The following is a 21,181-nucleotide window of genomic DNA, read 5'->3' as shown; positions in this document are numbered from 1 at the left end:
GGCTGCTGCACATCTAAGTAGCCTAAACCAACATTAAAAATAAACACACATATACAGAGGTAGTAGAATAATTCTTTTTATCCATAAGATAGCAATGGCGGTCTCTCCACTGGTAAGGGAGGTGGGGAGGGAGGCAAACCAAATGAAACCCCGCACTCAGCCAGCAAGCATAATCTCTCTCACTTAACCACCTCCCAGACCCTCCCCTGCTGTCAGCTCTACACTACGTCAGCAGTGCCGGTGGGGGGCTGGAAATTCCTGGGTCTTTGGCAGGGAAGGAAAGTCCTTAGCCGGCAGTTGGGTTGTAAATCTGCCAGGCCTATCCGAAGTGTACTTGCCGAGTCAGAAGTCCAGAAGCGAGGTCAGTGGAGGTCCGGGATCAATTGCCAAGGGGTCAGTCAAAGAGATACTGCAGGGAAAGTAGGTCTACACAAAGCCACGCCTGACGTTGCAGTCAGCAACAAGCTGCAGCCAAGGTGTGCCTTATAAAGAGCAGGGTTGACAGCAGGTGTGAGCCCTCAGCGTTTGGGCCTTAAGGAGACAGGCCTGCCTCTCTTCTGCCTGACCTTCTGCTGTCTCCGTTCTGCAGGTGAGGGGGGAGTATCCTGTTCACTGTCTGTGTCTGATTGCAGGGCCTCTGCTGTCCCTGGGGTGCTTTGCAGCTGAGGGGGAGAAGGAGCTGGATTCTCAGGAGTTTCCTCTGTGTCTCCTTCTGAGTCTGCTGCTGTTACTCCTGAGTCGTCCTCATCGGAGGAGTCCTCTGACGGGGCCATGACACCTGCCACCAACTAAGGGACACTCACCCAAGCAAACATTTTCCCCTGAGATGCAAAAAAGTTAAAATACTGCAAATGCAGCACAGTAGCCAGAGAGGGTGTTGGGGGCTACTTTGTGTGCCAAGTACACACACACACATCATCTTTCACCTCCACAGTTCTTTATCTCCATTCTGCTGCTGCCTCCTTCTCCTTTATCCATGATATTGCCCTCCAGCTCCTTTCACCCTCCCATTCTTCACCACCACCATCCATTGTTTCTCCACGCCACCCTGTCTTGCTCTCCACCTGCACAGAAACTCAGTTTGAGGCACATGATTTTCATCCACAAATCAGAGGCGCAGAAGATTTCCCCTGCTTCCCCCACCCCCAGTAGTGCCCAAAAGTAATACTGGAAACATTACGATTATTCCACAAAAGTAATAAAATTACTCCTAGTTCTATTACAATCAAAATGTAAAGGAATTACCCACTTGTTCCTCAAAAATGTAATGAATTACAAGTAATTCGTTACTTCTATCGAATTACTTCCAAGCTTTGCCTGTTACGTTAAGCCCTTTTCAGGCAAGAGCTTTTCCTCCTTGGGTTCAAAAGAGAACGTATTTAGCAAAGTGCAAATGGGAATAATGGAAACTTTCCCAGCTACACCATCTGCTTAACCTCTAGAGAACAGAAATTTCAGTGGTACTCTGCTTTCAACTGTGGTAGCAGCATGCCTTATGCAGTTCTTTATAAATAGATATGCAGTGTAAAATTCATACAGATTCTCTCTACAGATAATCAAGTGAGACTGTCTATCTGAATTCATATATTTTTGTATTTTTTCCTGTTTCAGCGTCCTTTGTCTTTAGGAGCAGACATCTGTATGTACTCAGCAACTAAGTACATGAATGGTAAGTGTCTGGTGTTATATAAAGCTTCCATGTTATATTGACACTTATTAAAAAGCATTACAAACAGTCAAAAATACCTCTTCTGTCTGGTAGCATATTATTCCTCCTTCAAGTTTTCATTTTCTTCATGCCACTGTAGAAGGGCAAAAAAGTGAGTTGTTTTATGGTAGCACCGGTATATGCACACAATGGTTATTGTCTAGACTGGTTTCCCTTCTGGGGTTTTCTTTTAATGTTTCTTTAACAATAACTGTATAAGTTAATATAAAAAAGGAAATGGACTGCCTTCAAGTCGATCCCGACTTATGGCGATCCTAAGAATAGGGTTTTCATGGTAAGCGGTATTCAGAGGGGGTTTCCCATTGCCTCCCTCTGAGGCTGAGAGGCAGTGACTGGCCCAAGGTCACCCAGTCAGTATTTGAATATATAGTTGCTGAAAGAGGAGTTCCTTCCTGTGAAAACTTTTATGTACTTGTCCCAGGGATTAAATTATCTTCATCAAATGTTTGAAAAGCATATTGTTACCATGTAAAAATCACTTTGACTAGGGCTGAAAGAAATTGTCTAGCTGCAACAAAGTGCTTGCAAATAATTACTAGGGATCTGGACTCTTTCTTTGGACAGCACATGCACTTGTTATATCTCAAATTGCTTTTCAAATGTGGTTTGCCATGTCATGAAGCTCAAGCCTCCGTCATGTGTGGTCCACATGAAAGTCGTAATGCATAGAAAGAGGCTGTGGAGTCTTGCCAGGGGCACCACCCCAAGGTCAAGCTGCTCCTTAGCCCTGTCCCCAGTGTCCACACATGAGGTGTGGACATCTGCAGGAAACAGCCTATGCACATCAACATCTGTGCATGTCGGCTTTCCTTGCATTCTGGAACCCCAGTTGTGCAGGGTTCCAGTACACTGGCATTATTCTATGGTAGTACGCAATAGAAGCCAGAAGGTTTCTTTGGGACAAAAAGATCTGACTATCTTTACCACAAACACAGAATGTAACAAACTCGAACATATTTATTTATTTATTATTTATTATTATTTATTTCGTTTCATTTCTAGACCGCCCATAGCTAGTAGCTCTCTGGGCGGTGTACAAAACTGGATTAAAATACAATAATATAATAAAATCAATAACACATAGCAGCAAGTTAACTAACAAAATTAAACGTAAAAACATTAAAATGCCTGGGAGTATAGCCAGGTCTTAACCTGGCGCCTAAAAGAAAGTACCGTAGGCGCCAGGCGTATCTCCTCAGGTAAGCTGTTCCAGAGTTCGGGGGCCACCACAGAAAAGGCCCTAGATCTAACAACAGTCCTCCGGGCTTCCTGATGAGTTGGTAACCAGAGGAGGGCCTTAGATACTGAATGAAGTGAACGGGTAGGTTCATAGCGGGAGAGGCGTTCCACAAGGTATTGCGGTCCCACACCGTATAAGGCTTTATAGGTCAAAACCAGCACCTTGAATCTAGCTCGGAAACAGATGGGTAGCCAGTGCAAGCGGGCCAGGACAGGTGTTATATGCGCAGACCGATAGGTCCTCGTCAACAACCTGGCTGTCGCATTTTGCACTAGCTGGAGTTTCCGAACAGTCTTCAAGGGCAGCCCTACGTAGAGCGCATTACAGTAGTCCAATCTAGAAGTTACCAGAGCGTGAACAACTGAGGCGAGATCGTCACTGTCCAGATAGGGGTGTAGTTGGGCTACTAGGCCAAGATGGTAAAACGCATTCCGTGCCACCGAGGCCACTTGAGCCTCAAGCGACAAGGAAGGGTCAAAAAGGACCCCCAAACTACGAACCTGTTCCTTCAAGGGGAGTGTAACCCCATCTAGAACAGGATGAACATCCACCATCTGGGCAGGTAAAGGGCTCACCAACAGTGTCTCGGTCTTGTCTGGATTGAGTTTCAGTTTATTAGCTCTCATCCAGTCCATTATCGCGGTCAAGCAACGGTTCAGCACATCAACAGCCTCACCTGAAGAAGGTGAAAAGGAGAAGTAGAGCTGCGTGTCATCAGCGTACTGATGACAACGCACTCCAAAACTCCTGATGACCGCACCCAGAGGCTGCATGTAGATGTTGAAAAGCATGGGGGACAGAACCGACCCCTGAGGGACTCCACAATGGAGAGTCCAGGGTGTCGAGCAATGTTCCCCAAGCACTACCTTCTGGCGACAATCCGCCAGGTATGAACGTTAACAAACAAGAGTTCAGAGTTACAGCACATTTATTGGATACAAAACCCTAGCCTTAGAACAATGGTCTCCAACCTTTTTGGGCCTAGGGGCACATTTAAAGATAAAATACCAGTGGGCACAACAAAATATCTATTTCACAAAAGAAAAACTGGTGGTGCTCGGAACATCCCCCAAATAAACAAAACACCTACACCTACCTCATTACAAATAAAATAGACAAAATAACAACACAGACAACCCCTTCAACCGAAGACAAAGCCAATCCCTTTCCTCACACTTTAAAAATTGAGAGGGGGTACACCAGTGGGCGTGTCTGAGGGCACCCTAGCGCCCACAGGTCCCATGTTGGGGACCCCAGCCTTAGAGTAACTATGATATTCCAGCAAACCTTGCCTTTTTTCACTTTGAAATAAGCAGTGCAAGGGAGATCTCGCCACTAAGGGGAAATCTTATGTCATAGCTTAAAACTGGAATGCCCTTCACAGGAAAGGTGTCTTGAAGTCCTTACATCAAGACAAAGCATTTGTTTCCCCTGGTTTTTAAGAACAGCTAAAGCAGATGTGGAGGGAGTTCAATCCTGCTTGGTGACTATCTTCTGCCAATCCTGTTGTGCCATTTATTTTGAACAAACTTTTTTTTTAATTTTTTGTGTGTTTTGTTTGCTTTATTTAATGTTTTTTATTTATCTAGATTATACTTTTGCTTTTTTTCTACATTGTTAGACGCCCTAGGGACATACATTTACTGTATGTTGATGTCCAAGATCTAAGTTAGGTAGCTAAATAATAAATTGCAGAGAAAGCCTGTTGAACAATAGGATAAAGAACAGCTACAAAGTTGTCTGGTGTTTCTAGTTAAATAAAGAGCAAATTCATAATTTTCATCTTCAGGTCACAGTGATGTTGTAATGGGACTGGTTTCAGTAAATGATGACGATCTTCACAAGAGGCTCAGATTCTTACAATATTGTGAGTATGAATTAAATACGTGAGATGAAGGCAGGCTTGAAATCTGTCTACTTAGAATTAGAAATAACCTTTTGTATCTTTATGTAAAGCATTTGTTTTACATATCTTTCTTATGTTTACGTAACTTTTCAAAAACTTCCAGAAAAAGAGACTCTTCTACCCTTCCAGCAGTCCACCATCTTCCACCATCCCACTTTCATTGCAGTAAAGATATTCAAATATTTAAACTGAATCACTCTGTCATAAACTAGTTTGTTCCCATGGCAAGTTAGGACTGCTGTCTATTCTTTAAAAAGTACCTCTTTCCCCCCCAAAGCTAGTTAAGGAGGAGCAGGAAGTGGAGGACATCAAAGAAGAAGCTGTAATCTAAAAATGAGTAGCGGCTGATAAAAGGTTCCTCGGGGCCAAGACAAACGTGGTGTGGTAGACCTGTGAATGAATCTCTGGCCAGTTAATTTCTTTTTCTTTAACCTCAAAGCAGTTGCAAGCAGGTCCAAGTTTTGACCAGAGCGTTAGTGCCGAGTGTGCATTCACCCTTCCCTCTCTGCCACTTTCCCAGTCTGAATCCTCCTTCCTCAAAGCTGTTATTAGCCCTGCTGGGGGAGAAAAGCTAAGTATGGCAACGGGTATCTGTGTTGTTTCTGTTTTGGCCCTTATGGAGGGCATTTACTAACTCTATAATAACAAAATACAATTTTCACTCTGCTGGTTGTCCTAAGCCAGTGTGCCATTGCCTCCATTAAGTCTCACTTATTTCTGTCTGAACTCAACAACCCGGTAACTGTGGGGTACACAGATATTCTACTTATCAAAGGTGTTTATGCTTATTTCAAGGTTATTAGTTGCACAAGCTTATCTGCTTAGGTTAAGATAGCACTGTATATAGGTATACACACTTGGTTGCCTTGTTACTGCTACTTTAAATACCAATAGCTTACATTCAACTATTAATACAGTACTAACAGAGCTTTAAGGAAGCATTTAGTTACCTTTAGCCAAATTGCCCTTTTATTCTCTCCAACCCAGTTGAGCCTCACCAACACTGTAACTGAGCCTGGAAGCCTCTTTTTCCAACCCTTTACTGACCTATTGAAGTGCATGTTTGTGTTGCTATACAGCCCTGGAAATTTATTTATTTATTTATTAAATTTATTAGTCGCCCATCTGGCTGGTTGTCCAGCCACTCTGGGCGACGTACAAGATAAAAAACAATACATTAAAACGTTAACATTTAAAACCATAACAGTAAAAACCTAACCCACCCCAAAAGCCTGCCTGAAGAGCCAGGTCTTCAAGGCCCGGCGGAAGCTCATCATAGAGGGGGGATGGCGGAGATCATTTGGGAGAGAGTTCCACAGGGTGGGGGCCACTATTGAAAAAGCCCTCTCTCTAGTCCTCACCAGTCTAGCTGTTTTAACCGGTGGGATCGAGAGAAGGTCTTCTGAGGCTGATCTTGTTGAGCGGCATCCCTGACGATGCTGGAGGCGCTCCTTCAGATAGACTGGGCTAAAACCGTGTAGGGTTTTAAAGGTCAAAACCAACACCTTGAATTGGGCCCGGTAAACAACCGGTAGCCAGTGCAACTCCTTCAGCACTGGAGTGATGTGATCTTGCCGGCGGCTGCCTTTAATCAGACGAGCCGCCGCATTCTGTACCAGTTGCAGCTTCCGGACCGTTTTCAAGGGTAACCCCACGTAGAACGCATTAAAGTAATCTAGGCGAGAGGTGACCAGGGCATGTACTACCGGTGGGAGCAGATGGTTGGGAAGGTAGGGGCGCAGCCTCCGTATCAGATGGAGTTGATACAGCGCCATCCGGCTCACAGCCGAGACTTGAGCCTCCATGGTCAGCTGGGAGTCAAGAATGACCCCCAGGCTGCGGACCTGGTCTTTCAGGGGCAATCGTACCCCATTGAGCACCAGGTCCACATCCCCCATCCTTCCCTTGTCTCCCACAAACAGTACCTCGGTTTTGTCAGGGTTCAGCTTCAGCTTATTCCTTCCCATCCAGCCACTCACCGACTCCAGGCACTTGGACAGAGTTTCTACAGCCAACCTCAGTGAAGATTTAAATGAGAGATAGAGCTGCGTGTCATCCGCATACTGATGACATTGCAGCCCAAATCTCCTGATGATTGCCCCCAGCGGCTTTATATAGATGTTGAACAGCATCAGGGAGAGGATGGAACCCTGTGGCACCCCACAAGTGAGAGGCCAAGGATCCGAGACCTCATCCTCCAATGCCACTCTTTGGTACCTACCAGAGAGGAAGGAATGGAACCACTGCAATACAGTGCCCCCCATGTCCTAACCTCTTCAGGCGGTCCAGGATAACGTGGTCAACGGTATCGAAAGCCGCTGAGAGATCAAGGAGGACAAGGAAGGTGCATTCGCCCCTATCCCGCGCCCTCCTCATATCATCTACCAAGGCGACCAAGGCTGTTTCTGTCCCATGTCCAGGCCTGAAGCCCGATTGAAATATTCCCTCTGGTACTCCTGCCAGTCACCAGAAGCCAATATTTCAAGCTCCTCACTTTTTGCTTCAGTATTGTAATCCAGTTCTCCCCTTGTCTCTTCATCCTAAGCCAAGTCATTCAGCTATCACCAGCAAGTCTTCTCTCACCAAGCCCACCCCACCTGCCTCCCAGGTCTTCCTTCTTCTTCCCTGATTCTCTCCCTCTGCTGCCTTTTTCTTTTTCTTGCTGACTCCATGGACACCAAACACCAACAACTCCAACTCTCCTCCGCCGACGAGCACCAGCCATATATATACTTCTTCTGCCTCCTCAGCCAGTCACACTCTGTAACTGAAAATTCTAAACCTACACCCACCAATCAAAATGCGCGTATCTTCTGTCCTTCTTTTGCATGCTGAGACTTTGAACACTTCAGAATCTCTCATAGCTGCAACGCCACCAGAATGCTACATTTTTATTTTTGGATTAAAACTGCTAAGGTTTGGTATTCTATGCTGAATGTGGGCTCCTTTGAGATGAAAGGAAGGATGCAAATATATATATATGCCTGCAGAACTGTCTTGCTGAGTTCCTCCTTGTATTTTGCCCAGTGGGGTTAAAGAGCTTATTCAGCAATAAGGCCGTTAGCAAAGAGAGTTATTTCTGTGTTTTTCTTTTGCAGCACTTGGAGCAGTTCCATCTCCTTTTGACTGCTACCTTTGCAATCGAGGTTTAAAGACCCTGCCAATCCGCATGAAACAACATTTCCACAACGCACTGACTGTTGCCCGATACCTTGAGTCAGATCCAAGAGTTAAAAAAGTTATCTTTCCTGGTAAGTTGGTTTTGCAGAACCTGGCAGCTGCTGTAGTGTCCTTGCAAAAAATGCCACTGGCTGTAGCTGGGGAAAAACAAAACAAGTTGCATGGATAAGTGGACTCTTCCAACCCAAGCATGTTGGAGACTCAAATGGCTGATTAAGGGTGGGAGCAACAGGTGTTTGCAAATGTCTTCTTCCATATGCACCCAATGCACAATTTATTCTTTGAATTTTACTGCCATGATACATAAATATATGCATATATACCTTTCTCTCTCACGCATATACGCACACACACGTCTTTACGTGGTTCCACCATGGTTCCCAGGCATTCAGTTCTAGCCTTCTCCTGCATTATACTTGTGTACGGTTTTCATATGTAGAAGTTGGACTGTACCACTGGCAAGCCTCTGATGTTGTGCTCCCTGCTAGTGCAGTCCCTGGGGCAGCATTGTTGCCTTCAGTGAGGATGCCTGCAAAGGGGTGGTAGATGGCAGAGGATCAGACTCAGCAGGGGGTGTAATATCAGAATCTAGACCAGAGGTGTGATCTTGCTCCACTTTATATACGTGAACCTTACTTGCATATAACGTGTGATAGGGGCTCATACAACACAGTTTATGTCACTTGTGTGATCAGAATTCTTATTTTTATTTCTGTCGAACAATATTTCAAAACTTGTTTGCTTTGAACCACAGCATTAATCGGGACTTTCCTGATGGCAATGAATACCTACTCCATTTATGTACCTGACTAGCAACTTTATAGTATGTGTGTATTTAAAAGTAATAATATGAATCAGGTAATTTATGTAATGCGTGACTCATTTTAGGATTGCCATCTCACCCACAATATGAGCTGATGAAACGGCAGTGCACTGGCTGCCCAGGAATGATCTCCTTTTACATGAAAGGAAACCTTGAACATGCTTCCAAATTTCTCAAAAGCTTAAAGGTAAAACATCTGAATAGGCACTACTTTTGAAAAAACACCACATCCCCTTATGACCTAGTCAGGATTTGGACACTGTGAAAGACTTAGGAAGATGCCTCTCTCCCTATGGAATGCATGATGAAGTTTATACTGTATGTGGGAAGTCCGAAAATGTAAATAACCAACTTAATTATGGGAAGTGGCACTAATGAGAGGGAAAGAAAAGGGTGTCTTAGAATTAATGTGCTGATTCAAGCGCTGCTGCTTGCCTAACAAGTTGAGTCATGTCATGCCATCCTTGTACCAGCTGCTTTTCCATCTCTCTCCACAATTACAAATGGAATTTTGAAAGCAAGGGAGCTTTTGCTTACGTGACACTGGCATGATGTTTCAAAATGTCTGACGTTAGTGTTTTGACTTCAGAAGATGCTTGTTGAATCATTGCCTCATCAGCATGTATCATTGGAAAGGTATGTGCTCTTCAATATTGCTGTACAGTAACTTTTGTTGACTGAATGCCAGCAATGTATAGTTTGTCTCGGCTTGCACCCATTGGCTGTAGGTAGGCATGCTTTTGTTTCACCAAAGGTTGGCAACAGCCCCATCATCAGCCGATCATCTGAGAAGGGGGAAGTTGCCCCTCTTTGCTTGTTAAATGACCAATCTGATGACCAGCAGATTAGGTCGTTTTGGACCTAATTTGTACCTAGTTTTTAGAGAAATTAGAAAAACCTATTTTTTTCCTTTTTCTTTGCCACTGCTGCCAGAATCACTGGTGGCTGGGGTGGGGCAGAAAAAAATTGTTTGGGGGTCCAAATCAGGGCCCCAAGCTAGGGATAGCATGGTACTGGTTGGAGCCGATGGGAGTTGTAGTCCAAACATCTGGTGGGCAATAATTGGTAAAGGCTGCTTTTGTATTTACCATTAACCAACAGGTGTGGGGTTGTGCTGGCCTCCTTGGAACCCTGGGAGCTCAAGGGTCCACAGGATTTAATAGACCAGGGGTGTTGGATACAGTGGCCTTCTATTCTACCACTGCAGACATTCTACCACTGAAGATAGAGCAATAGTGTTGGGCAGCCCCGGCAGGTATAGTTCTCCCCACCCACCCAGTACAGTCTGGTGGGAGAAGCCATACTTTGCCAAAAATTCTCCCTGTCATGCAGAAGGGAAAGCACACTGGCCTCTGCCACTGGCCAGGGGATCAAGCTCACTAGGAAGCTACATACCTTACCTCCTAGGAAGAACTTCATAGCAAGGCGGAGAACAACCTGTCCCCATCTGTTGACCAGGGAAGGAGCAGGTGTAGGGCGTTTGTTGCTCCCTGCCCCCTGCCGAAAAGAACATTCAGCTCCAACTGCCAGTTGTCCTGGGACTAGAGAGCTGAAGGCAAGCACACTCTGGACTTTGCCGTTGGTCAAGGGGATGAAGGGATTAAGTTACATGTTTTCAAATAAAAACTTGGATGGATGAATGCAGAAATATAATACTTGGTATTCTTTTCTTCAGCTTTTTGCCTTGGCTGAAAGTCTGGGAGGATATGAGAGCCTGGCAGAGCATCCGTAAGTGAAGTTCATCTGACATTTCTGTTGGGATAAATTATTTTCTAAAATCTGCCTAATACCTAATACAAGTAGTACAGACTAACAAGCATGAAATACATTATAACATGAAATACAAAATATTCTGATGGTAATTGATCATCATGGCCAAATCCCACACTTTGTCCCACCACCCTTTCATTTATTTGATAAAATGTATATACCACTTACTAGAAGACCTGTAAGTGGTTTACTGTAGATGGTCTATTTTATCAGGTGCTGAAAACAATACAGTGAAGGGTCTGCCTAATATCATTGGGTAGGGAGTTCCAAAGTGTAGGTTCTGCCATACTGAATGATCGTTTTCTTGCAAGTGATAGTTCTGCACATCTAATGAAGGTAGGTTATGAGACCTCCAATGTTTTGCTGTAGTAAAGAACTACAGTGCAATCCAGTACATATCTACTCAGAAGTAAGCTCCATTGGTAAGTGTGTGTTGGACTGCAGCCTTAGTAAGTTATACAGTTATCTGTCCGATGGGCTGACCCGTCAGTATAGTTCAAAAGAAAAAACATCAGGTCATATTGAATTTTATAGCCCCAAATCCTTTCTTTCATTAATTATTTTTCCCCAGTATCTTTTGGCCAGTATGCATTCCCATTATAGGTGTCTCCTTTCTATTTTTTTTACACTTCCAACAGGTGGATGAATCATTTTTGTTTAATCTTATTTTTACTGAAGTCGTGTATCATCTCTAAAATATACTGCTAGTAAATGTTCTCATTTAAAAATACTCAAACCAGCAAGGATTCTTACTATTTAATCTTTCTTTCACCTACAAGGATGATAATCTTTTACTAAAAAAGATAAGATCTTTATATCGGGGGAAAAAGATTTTTCTTCCCATATTTTAAAGCCTTTATTAGTATCCAGTTTCAAGGCATCTGTCACTACTCTTAATGGAGATAAATTTGGGCATAGCACTATTTTATATCTATCCCATAACCAGTAATATATTTTTAAAAATCTTCTTGGCGTGAACAGTTCTAGTGTTTATATTCCACCATAATATGGTGCGTAGAGGTGCTTTAATCAATGTGCTCTCAAATAATGAATCAGTCATCTGCTGTTTTAAACTATGTACAGAGGAGGGCATGCTTGGTACAGGAAACTCAGCTGCACCAACAAAGTACAGTGAATAACTCTGTAAGAGAGTATATATAAAGATAGATATAGGACAGATTGGAAATGCCACATAAATATTTCACTACTTCTAAACTTAAAGATCCAACTTTCAAATTAGAGGAGTTTGAGACTAACATTTGTCTGTCTCAGAGGAAAGGTTATAGCAAGGAAAATTATCCAGGATGGTGAGAACAATCTTTTTCCTGGAAGTTATATATTCAGTGGCCATATTGAACTGTCTGGTTAATAAAATTTGCGTTCCCTGTGGAACAAATTAGATAGGATACTGCTAAATTGAGCTGCTCCAGGTTCTGCTGCCACTGTTGATGGTTCATTTATTTATTTATTCATTCATTCATTCATTTATTATAAAATTGTGTATATACCCCCAATTCATACAATATAATATGGCAACATACAACAATATATACAATAAAATATAAAATGCCATAAAAACAGTAAAAGATCACCACTGAAATTTAAACAGTTCACAGGACTGTCTACATAAAAAGGTCTTCAAAAAGCACCTGAAAATCAAAAGTCAGGTTGCCTACTCATCTCTGCTGAAAGAGCGTTCCACAACCCGGGACTGGCCACAATAAAAGCCTGACTTCTAGCGGAGGCCAGTCGAGCCTCTGTAAGACAAGAGACAACTAACAGCACTCCTCCAGATGATCTCAGTGATTGAGCTAGGATATAAAAAGTCAGGTGGTCCTTACGATACCTGGAGCCCAGTTGTGCAGGGCTTTCTATAGGGATAGAAGAACCTTGAGCCTGCCCTGGTAGCATATGAGCAGCCAATGCAGATGTTTTAGCAAAGATGTTATATGCTGTTGGCTATCAGCCCCCATCAGCAGTCTACCTGCTTTGTTCTGTACTAGCTGGAGCTTCAGGACCAGGCCCTGTGGCAGCCCCACATACAGCACATAGCAGTAATCCAGTCTGGGAGTTACCATTGCATGGACTACAATGGCCAGATTATTCTGCTCCAGCGAAGGCAGTCGCTGGCACACTGGATGAAGCTAGTAAAAGGCACTCCTAGCCACCAAGCTCCATTGGGCCTTAACAACAAAGATGTATCCAGGAGTACCCCCAAGCTATTTACCAGCTCCTTTTAGATGGAGTGAAATCCCATCCAGAGCAGGCAAATGGACTCTCTTCCGGACATGGGAACCACCTATCCACAGTTTATTGGTCCACCATCCAGTCCACTACTGTATCCAGGCGCAGGTCCAAGGCTTGCACAGCTTCTCCTGGTTCAGATGCTATAGAGAAACAGAACTGCGTATCATCAGCATGCTGATATGATTGTGTTATATTGTATGTTTTTAAGGCCTAGATGTGGTAAAAAGTGGGGTATACCCTTTTAAAAAAATCATAGTATTGCATGCCGGACAAAACTAGATGAGAAACCCTCAGCATGGCATATCATTTATCAAGGAAATCCATTTGTTTCTGGGTGTTTCTAGACCGCCACAAAGGCTAATGGGATGCCACATAATGGATCAGTGAAGAATTCCACCTCTTTATTGAAGCCTTGACAAGATTAGGCAGAGTTTGCTGACAGATACACTTACAGGGTCTCAGCAGGAGTGAAGAAGTTGCGTGTTGGAAGCACTATCACTGCATTCCATCAAAATGTAACTTTTCCTGTCCAGGGTTGAGGTCTGGAAAAAGCTGCTTTGATAAATAAAATCTTTCTATCAGAAGAAATAAACTTGCTTCTGCAAGTTTAAAGCAGAAGGTGGCCATGTATGGTGTTGATCGGCTGTTTCCCCCCACATGTTGTCAAGAAAAGTGTTGCCAATCCACAGACTAGATTAAAAAAAAATCAAGGGAAACAAATGCAGAAATGTGTATGTGGGGCTGCAAAACAATTTTTAAAAAGGCAGACAGCTTGCCTGAAGAGCAGACTGAAAGCTGTGTGAATATCTTGACTAGCTGACATTCAGGTCTAAAAATTGCAATTGCAAGCTTGGGCTCATCCGCTGAAAGCTCTATTCCCATATTGTGCCTGTCGTGTTCCTCCGTCTGCTGTCGCTTTTTTTCATCCAGCCTATGTGTTTGCTTCTACATGCAGTGTGCCAGTTCAAAGGTTCTCAGGTTTGGCTGCAGTCCAGAAATTGCTTGCTACTAGAGGAGCAGTCCCACCACCTTCATGACAGTGTCACTGTCACTACCTCTGAGCACGTAGCATGGATTTGAGGCAACAGCCTCACATGAACTTACCTCATGCTTTACTAGCTTCAGAGTTCTGCCTCTTAAAGGGAATGCATTGGCATTTTGCCAGTGGTTTGATAACTGTAGAGCGTGAGTTTGCCTCTCTGCTGTTTATGTGCAACTATTTTTACTTAAACTGTTACATCTGGAATGACGGACTAACTGTTCTCGTTTAGTGCCATCATGACTCATGCCTCAGTCCCAAAGGCAGACAGAGAAGCCCTTGGAATCTCTGATACGTTCATTCGCTTGTCTGTTGGTTTAGAAGACTCGGAAGACTTACTAGAAGATCTGGACCAAGCTTTGAAGGCAGCGGTAAGTAGCTCCATAGTGTAAGTGACTCCAGTTATGGGAAATGGTGGGGAGTTCTTTTGCTTTTGTCTTTTTAGTTCCCACAGCTTCAGAAGTTCATAGCACGTCTGATGAATCCTACATTTCAGTTTGTCAGATAAGTTGGCAAAACACAATTGCTCTGCAAAATATGTTTTTCGGGTTTGATTTTGCAGAATCTTAGCGTGAGATAAGCCCCAGTACTTCAGTTCTGGCTGCCAGCTTCAAATTACAGGTGGAAGTTGTATTCATACAGAAGTTTGCAAATCATGCAGGAAACACCACATCACCTTTTCCAAAGTGGTCTGACAACACAAGTGTGGTGGTTCAGGTGGAGGCTATAGAGCAGGGGAGTGCTAACTGGTGTTGCCAAGGATTGAATCTGGGACCTTTGGCATGTAAAGCATGTACCCTACCACCGAGCTACAAATCTTCCCCCTTCTTGAAAAGCAGCATAGACATTTAATAAATTATAATTCTAAAAAATCATTCTTTACTGAGAAAACTTTGATCCTCCAGATGTTGGACAACTCCCATCAGCCCTGATGATTGGTCATGCTGGCTGTGGTTGATGGGAAATGTTCACAAACATCTGGAGGGCCAAAGGTTTCCCAACATTGTGTCGTCCGGCGATGCTTTTCCGGGTGGTCCAGGGTCTTTTGCGCTCTGGCCCTACATTAGACTCTGAGCCCTCAGTTGCTCGCTGTGACATGTTTGCGAGGCACTTTGCAGATAAAATTGCTCGCATTCAGACTGACTTGGATTCCTCATTAACTACAGTTGTGCCAGATGTCCCCAAAGCTTCCTCTTGTCCTTTTTCTGTGGATACTTCTCAGCTTGTAAAGCCTGAGGATGTGGACAGGATTCTGGGAGAATCGAGGGCCACTACTTGTTCTCTTGCCCATCCTGGTTAATCAAATCTGTCAGAGGGGGAGTGGCTGAGTGGTTGGCATATTTAATTAACACCTCCCTAAGGGAAGGTTCTATGCCAACATTGTTGAAGGAGGCTATGATAAGACCTTTGTTTAAAAAGCCTTCGTTAGATCCTGTGGATCCTAACAACTTCCACCCAGTCTCTAATCTCCCCTTTCTGGGCAAGGTGATTGAGAGGGTTGCAGCCTGCTCAGCTCCAAGTTTTCCTGGATGAATCGGACTATCTAGACCCTTTTCAATCAGGCTTCAGGCCTGGTCATGGGACGAGGCTGCCTTGGTCGCCCTGCTTGATGACTTATGCCATGCATCAGGTGGGGGGAGTGCATCCCTGTTGGTGCTGCTGGACCTCTCGGCGGCCTTCGATACGATCGACCATAGTATCCTTCTGGGCCGTCTAGCTGGGATGGGATCGGGAGGCACTGTTTTATGGTGGCTCCGGTCCTACATGACAGACAGGACCCAGAAAGTGGTGCTGGGAGACTACTGCTCAGCTCCTTGGCCTGTGGGGTACCGCAAGGTTCCATTCTGTCTCTCATGCTCTTTAACATTTATATGAAACCGCTGGGAGAGGTCATCAGGAGATTTGGAGTACAATGTCATCAATATGCTGATGACACTCAGCTCTATCTCTCTCTACCACCTGATTGCAGGGAGGGAGTGCTCATCCTAAACCGGTGCCTGGAGGCTGTGAAGGGCTGGATGTGGGCGAACAAACTGAAAATTAATCCAGACAAAATGGAAGTACTGCTGGTCAAGGGAAAAACTGCATCAGGGACGGGGTTGCAACCTGTTCTGGATGGGGTTGCACTCCCCTTGAAGGAGCAGGTCTGCAGTTTGGGAATCCTCCTGGATCCTGCCCTGCTGCTTGAATATCAGGTGGCTGAGGTAGCCAGGAGTGCTTTTGGCCAACTCAAAGTGGTCTACCAGCTGCTTCCGTTCTTGGAGGCAGTTGACATGGCCACAGTGACACATGCATTGGTGACATCAAGGCTTGATTATTGTAACGCACTCTATGTGGGGCTTCCTTTGAAAACGGTTCAAAATGTAGAAGGCGGAATGTTAACTGGAGCATGGCGTAGGGAGCATATCACCCCCGTGCTTTATCAACTCCACTGGCTCCCAGTTTGTTTCCGAGCCCAATTCAAAGTGCTGGTTCTGACCTTTAAAGCCCTAAACGGCCTTGGACCAATGTACCTGAGGGACTGCTTACGCCCATATGTACCTGCCCAGGATTTAACATCATGTGCCTCTGGTCTCCTCTGTGTGCCTGGAGTGAAAGATGTGAGATTGACAGGCACGCGGGAGAGAGCTTTTTCAGCTGTGGCCCCCAAGCTCTGGAATACCCTACGCCAAGACGTTCGCTCTGCTCCCTCCCTGTTGGTTTTCCAGAGACTTCTGAAAACGAACTTGTTCTGGAGAGCCTTCAGGAGGGAAGGTAGAGCCTGACACTGATTTTATGTCTTCTATGTTAAAGTTTACCTTTGTAGTCCCTTTAGTACCAATCCCTGTATATGCGTGTGTGTGTATTGTATTTTATGTATTTTAATTTATTTGAATGTTTTGTGATTTTACTGCTTACAATTTTATTATGTACATGTCTGATTTTATTTTTGTAAGCCGCCCTGAGTGCCCTATTATAGGGTAGAAGGGTGGGATGGAAATACGTTAAATAAATAAACAAACACTGCTATAGAACCTAAACACAGATCTGCAGGACAAAATGCTCATCTCCGTATAGCACTTCCCACCCTCCCATCCACCCCGCACTGGTTCACAATAAACCCCAGTATGGGATTTTCAAATCTGCCATATTGTATCAGATTCCCTGTTGTTGTTGTTGTTGTTATTATTACATTTGTATATTGCCCCATAGCCAAAGCTCTCTGAGTGGTTTACAACAATTAAAACATTAAAAACAAATATACAAATTTAAAACACATTTTTAAAAAAACAATTTAAAAACACATGCTAAAATGCCTGGGAGAAGAGGAAAGTTTTGACCTGGCACCGAAATGATAACAGTGTTGGCGCCAGGCACATCTCGTCAGGAAAATCATTCCATAATTTGGGGGCCACCACTGAGAAGGCCCTCTGTTGTTTATATGCTGAAAAGACTAAAATCCTCAAGTATGTTATGTGTGATAGAAGAAAATAATTCCTTCAGAAATATAGGAAGCTGCCCTATACTGAGCCTTTTGCTCCATCTAGCTCAATATTGTCTACACTGACTGGCAGCATCTCTCCAGGGTCTAACCAGAGATGCCAAGAATCTGGGACCTTTGACATATAAAGTGTGTACTCCACCACCAAGCTACAGATCTTCCCCCTTCTAAAAGGTAGTATAGACATTTAATAAATACATAATAATTTTTAAAATCGCTCTTTACTTGCTCGCATCAAATAACCTTCAAATGTCCATTACATTCATCTGATATGAATACAACTTCCGCTGGCAATATGCAGCTGATAGCAAGTGAAATATTTTTTGCAGTAAGCTCCTCCACTATTTCTTACTATATTATATTTCCAAGATTACTGAGCAGGTTGTCTTCAGACTTTTCTGAGCCCTAAACAGAGGGTGAGACATTGCAGTCAGATCCACACACACCTATGTACACATGGCCCATGCACTGCTATAAATATATATACACACACGTGCACTATTCCAGGGGTCACCAGCCTTGTTGGACCAGTGGGCCCACTTGGAATTTTGAGTGGGCCTGAGGAAGGAAAGGAGGTTTTTCGGTGCTTTAGAGGCACTATTTAGAGTACTTAACAAAAGGGATGACTTGGGTAATAGCAGCACTAAAAGTGAGCTTAAAATAAACCGCTAACAAAAAGCACACTGTATTTGACTACTTTTTTTTTTTTGCAAAGTGACCAAAATGAAGCCTATGAAGCATTTGTCTGCTGACTTCCTCGTTACTGTACCCAATTATTCTTTTAACATAGCAGAAGAAGGCAGCTAGGAGTTCAAATGCTGGATGAGTAGTACAATCCAATACGAGTCTGATCTGTGTTTAAGTTGGGTAATTTAAAGAAAAATACTGATCTAATTCCACTTGCTTTTTCTTACAACAGGTTCCTGATTACAGAATCCGCAACTAGGAGTCTTAAGACTTGAAATTGCAATTGATTCCTGAGCATCTGTAATGCAAGGCAAATGAACTTGGTGCTGAGCTGCTCATGAATTTTCACTGGATTTGAATTTCTGCCGAAATGAAAAAGCTCCATTTTGACATTTGGAAAGGAAGCCAAGAGCATCCATTGACTCCTAGGCCTATTGATTCAGCAAGTGCCTTCCGATGTCACCCCCTCATTATTAGGTTCTTCTGATTTTAAACAGAAAAAAGAAAACCACCTTTCTTTACAATAGTAGTTCTTAGATGACTGTGATTCTCACTCAGAAATATTGTGTCCCATTATCTCCTAAATATACATACACTAGTGTGGCATAGTGGCTAAGAGACTGAGCTGCAAATCAGGAAGTCCCTGCATTGAATCTCGCCTCTGCCATGAACTCTAGCTGGCCTCAAGCAAGCCACTCTTAGCTGCCATTCCCCCATCTGCAATACTGGATTATTGTAAACATCACAAGTATGTGATGTGCTTGGAAGACCTGAATGCGCTATACCAATATTATACTTGGTAATTTTGAAAGGATATTGCTATTATGCCAGTATACTTGGTTTCTTCTTGTCACTGTTATACATGCTGCTGATTTATTTTTAAAATGATGAAATCTGACTCGCAAAAAGACTGGCGCTAATGCAAAAGGTGGTTTTAGATTGGTTTCTGAATCTACTATTTCTTCCCTGTGCACTGTTGGAAAATGAAGCAAAATCAATTGCATGGCACCCTACGCATTGCATTTATTAAAAAAAAGTCTTGAATTTGCTTTGGTTTCTGTTTTAAATTATCTATTAATATATATATTTAGTCATCTTTTTACATTTCTTGTTGATGATTCTAGGTATGTAGAATCAAGTATTAAAATTGAAAATCAGGCCAATGCTGCTATATTGTCAGCCTAGAACTGACCACTCCCCCCCCCCCGGTAATTCAGCTAAACTGAATAACAGAATAAGGCTGCAATCCTGTACTCATGAAGTAAGTCCAATTGAACTCAGTGGGGCTAGTTTCTAAGCAGATATGTATAGGGTTGCACTATCAATGAAACAAGTATTGGAACATGATTAACGCCAATCATTCTGCTGGTAACTCAAGAGAGTAAAAATACAACCAAAGTAAAGTATCTTGGAACTCTCATAGAAACAAATTCACTTTGGGGCTGGGGACACATGGAAAAACGGAGGCACGCATTGAGGAGTTCCCTTGCTCATGCAGGAGATGGAACAGACTTCCTCACTATTGCTTCAGAGGACAGGCCTAAAACCAGGGGGTGGAAATGACAGGGAAGCAGATTTTTAGCTGAACATTAGGAGAAACTTCCTAATGTTCAGCTGTGGAACAGACTGCCTTGGGAGATGATGGACTCTCGTTTGCTTGAGGTACTTAAGAAGAGGCTGGAGAACTGTCAATAGGGATGCTGGTCCTGCATCAGGGGAGAGGGGGTTGGACTAAGGTTACCTCCAAGCTAACTTCCAACTTGGCACTTCTGTGATCTGATCTGTGCCCCCCACCCTACCTTCAGAGCTCCAGCAACTGCCAGAGGCTCCTGAAGAGCCTGCTTATGTCCTGTTTGAACACCTGATTCTGCCCAGTTCTCCTGTTTTGAACATTATGGCACTCACCTGCCCTCTCTCTCCTGTTTCCATCCCTTTTCATAGTCTCATTCCCTCCCTCGCCCCCTTATCTTGTTTTCCCTGGAATTGCTGCTTCCTCATCACCCTAGTCTTTTTGTTGTATGCAAGACAAAGTATGTGTACCTGAAATAATCACATATTCTTCCCTTGCCTCTGTTTCCTCCTTCCTCTGTTGTTTCTCTGTGTCTGTTGTAGATTGTAAGCCCCTTGGGGGTAGGGACCTGTTTATTTTTTAAGTGCCATGTGCATAAATGATACTAAATAAATGCAACTGATCTTACCTGTAGCATGAGAATGTTTTGACTAAACCTAAGATTTGTCCTATGGACAATCTGATGTGTGAGCCGTTTCCTTTGTATGCCTTAGTTCCTTTTACTATCCTTCAATAGTATAAAAGGTGATATGGGGCCAGTTATTAAGTAATATTTGAGGTCTGTGGGATAATGTTTTGGAGTCATCCACCAACTGGTGGTTGGTCCACCGGTGCAAAGATGTTCCTGGGAACACATACGAATCTGTTTTTCCCATGGAAACTTCCTATGTTTGCATTCTTATCCTGCAAGGATCAAACCACAAAAATATCCTATAGATACTCTTTCTAAGAAAGCTGAGCTGATAGCTTTTAGTTGTACCTAGACAGTTGGTGCAGTATGTTACTCCTCACAAATCAGATTCGTCTTGCAGCATTCCTACTTTCAAGAACTGAAGACAACTCAAAATAATCAAGTATTCACAAGTGATTGGGACAGCATTTTTATCTGTACTTCCAAGGGAGGTTGGATAATACTACTCATCTTTGGCAATATGGCACGCAGGCATTTGTTTGATGCTTCTCCATTCAAAACACGGAAAGCTGATAATTCACAAACATGGATTTATACTTCCTACAAGATGTTATTACATCTCGTGTGGAGGGCTTGCCAAACACAAAACTGCTTTACAGTAGCACTGAGAGGTGTATAAACCAAACCATTAACTTTTGAATTACACACACTACTTGCTAAAATGACAGTGGGATCTTCTTTTATTTCTCCGTAATGACACCAAATCCTGCTAAGCTGTTCCATATCACCTAGAAAAAGAGCACTGAAAAACAGAGAAAAGGGGAAGAATGTCATTAATTTCAGCTTTTGGCCTGCTGCCTAGTCTAGTGGTGGATTGT

At 43.4% G+C, this 21,181-nt stretch overlaps 1 protein-coding gene across 1 annotated transcript in view; it reads left to right on the top strand.

Annotated features, from left to right (window-relative positions):
- Nucleotides 1-20,299, top strand: part of LOC133387005 (cystathionine gamma-lyase-like) — a 35,058-nt gene extending 14,759 nt beyond the window's left edge. Inside the window, exons 6-12 of the mRNA XM_061630891.1 lie at nucleotides 1,612-1,669; nucleotides 4,759-4,836; nucleotides 7,974-8,126; nucleotides 8,944-9,065; nucleotides 10,554-10,606; nucleotides 14,167-14,305; nucleotides 18,335-20,299. Coding sequence (XP_061486875.1) covers nucleotides 1,612-1,669; nucleotides 4,759-4,836; nucleotides 7,974-8,126; nucleotides 8,944-9,065; nucleotides 10,554-10,606; nucleotides 14,167-14,305; nucleotides 18,335-18,361 — 630 coding nt within the window. The 3' untranslated portion in view covers nucleotides 18,362-20,299. The remainder of the gene's footprint in view (nucleotides 1-1,611; nucleotides 1,670-4,758; nucleotides 4,837-7,973; nucleotides 8,127-8,943; nucleotides 9,066-10,553; nucleotides 10,607-14,166; nucleotides 14,306-18,334) is intronic.
- The last annotated feature ends 882 nt before the right edge of the window (nucleotides 20,300-21,181 follow it).

The sequence above is a fragment of the Rhineura floridana genome, chromosome 6 (genome assembly GCF_030035675.1).
Source record: "Rhineura floridana isolate rRhiFlo1 chromosome 6, rRhiFlo1.hap2, whole genome shotgun sequence".
In the NCBI taxonomy this organism is placed as follows: Eukaryota; Metazoa; Chordata; class Lepidosauria; order Squamata; family Rhineuridae; genus Rhineura; species Rhineura floridana.
The sequence above is the reverse complement of the archived record's forward strand: the minus strand, read 5'-3'. Positions and strand labels throughout refer to the sequence as shown.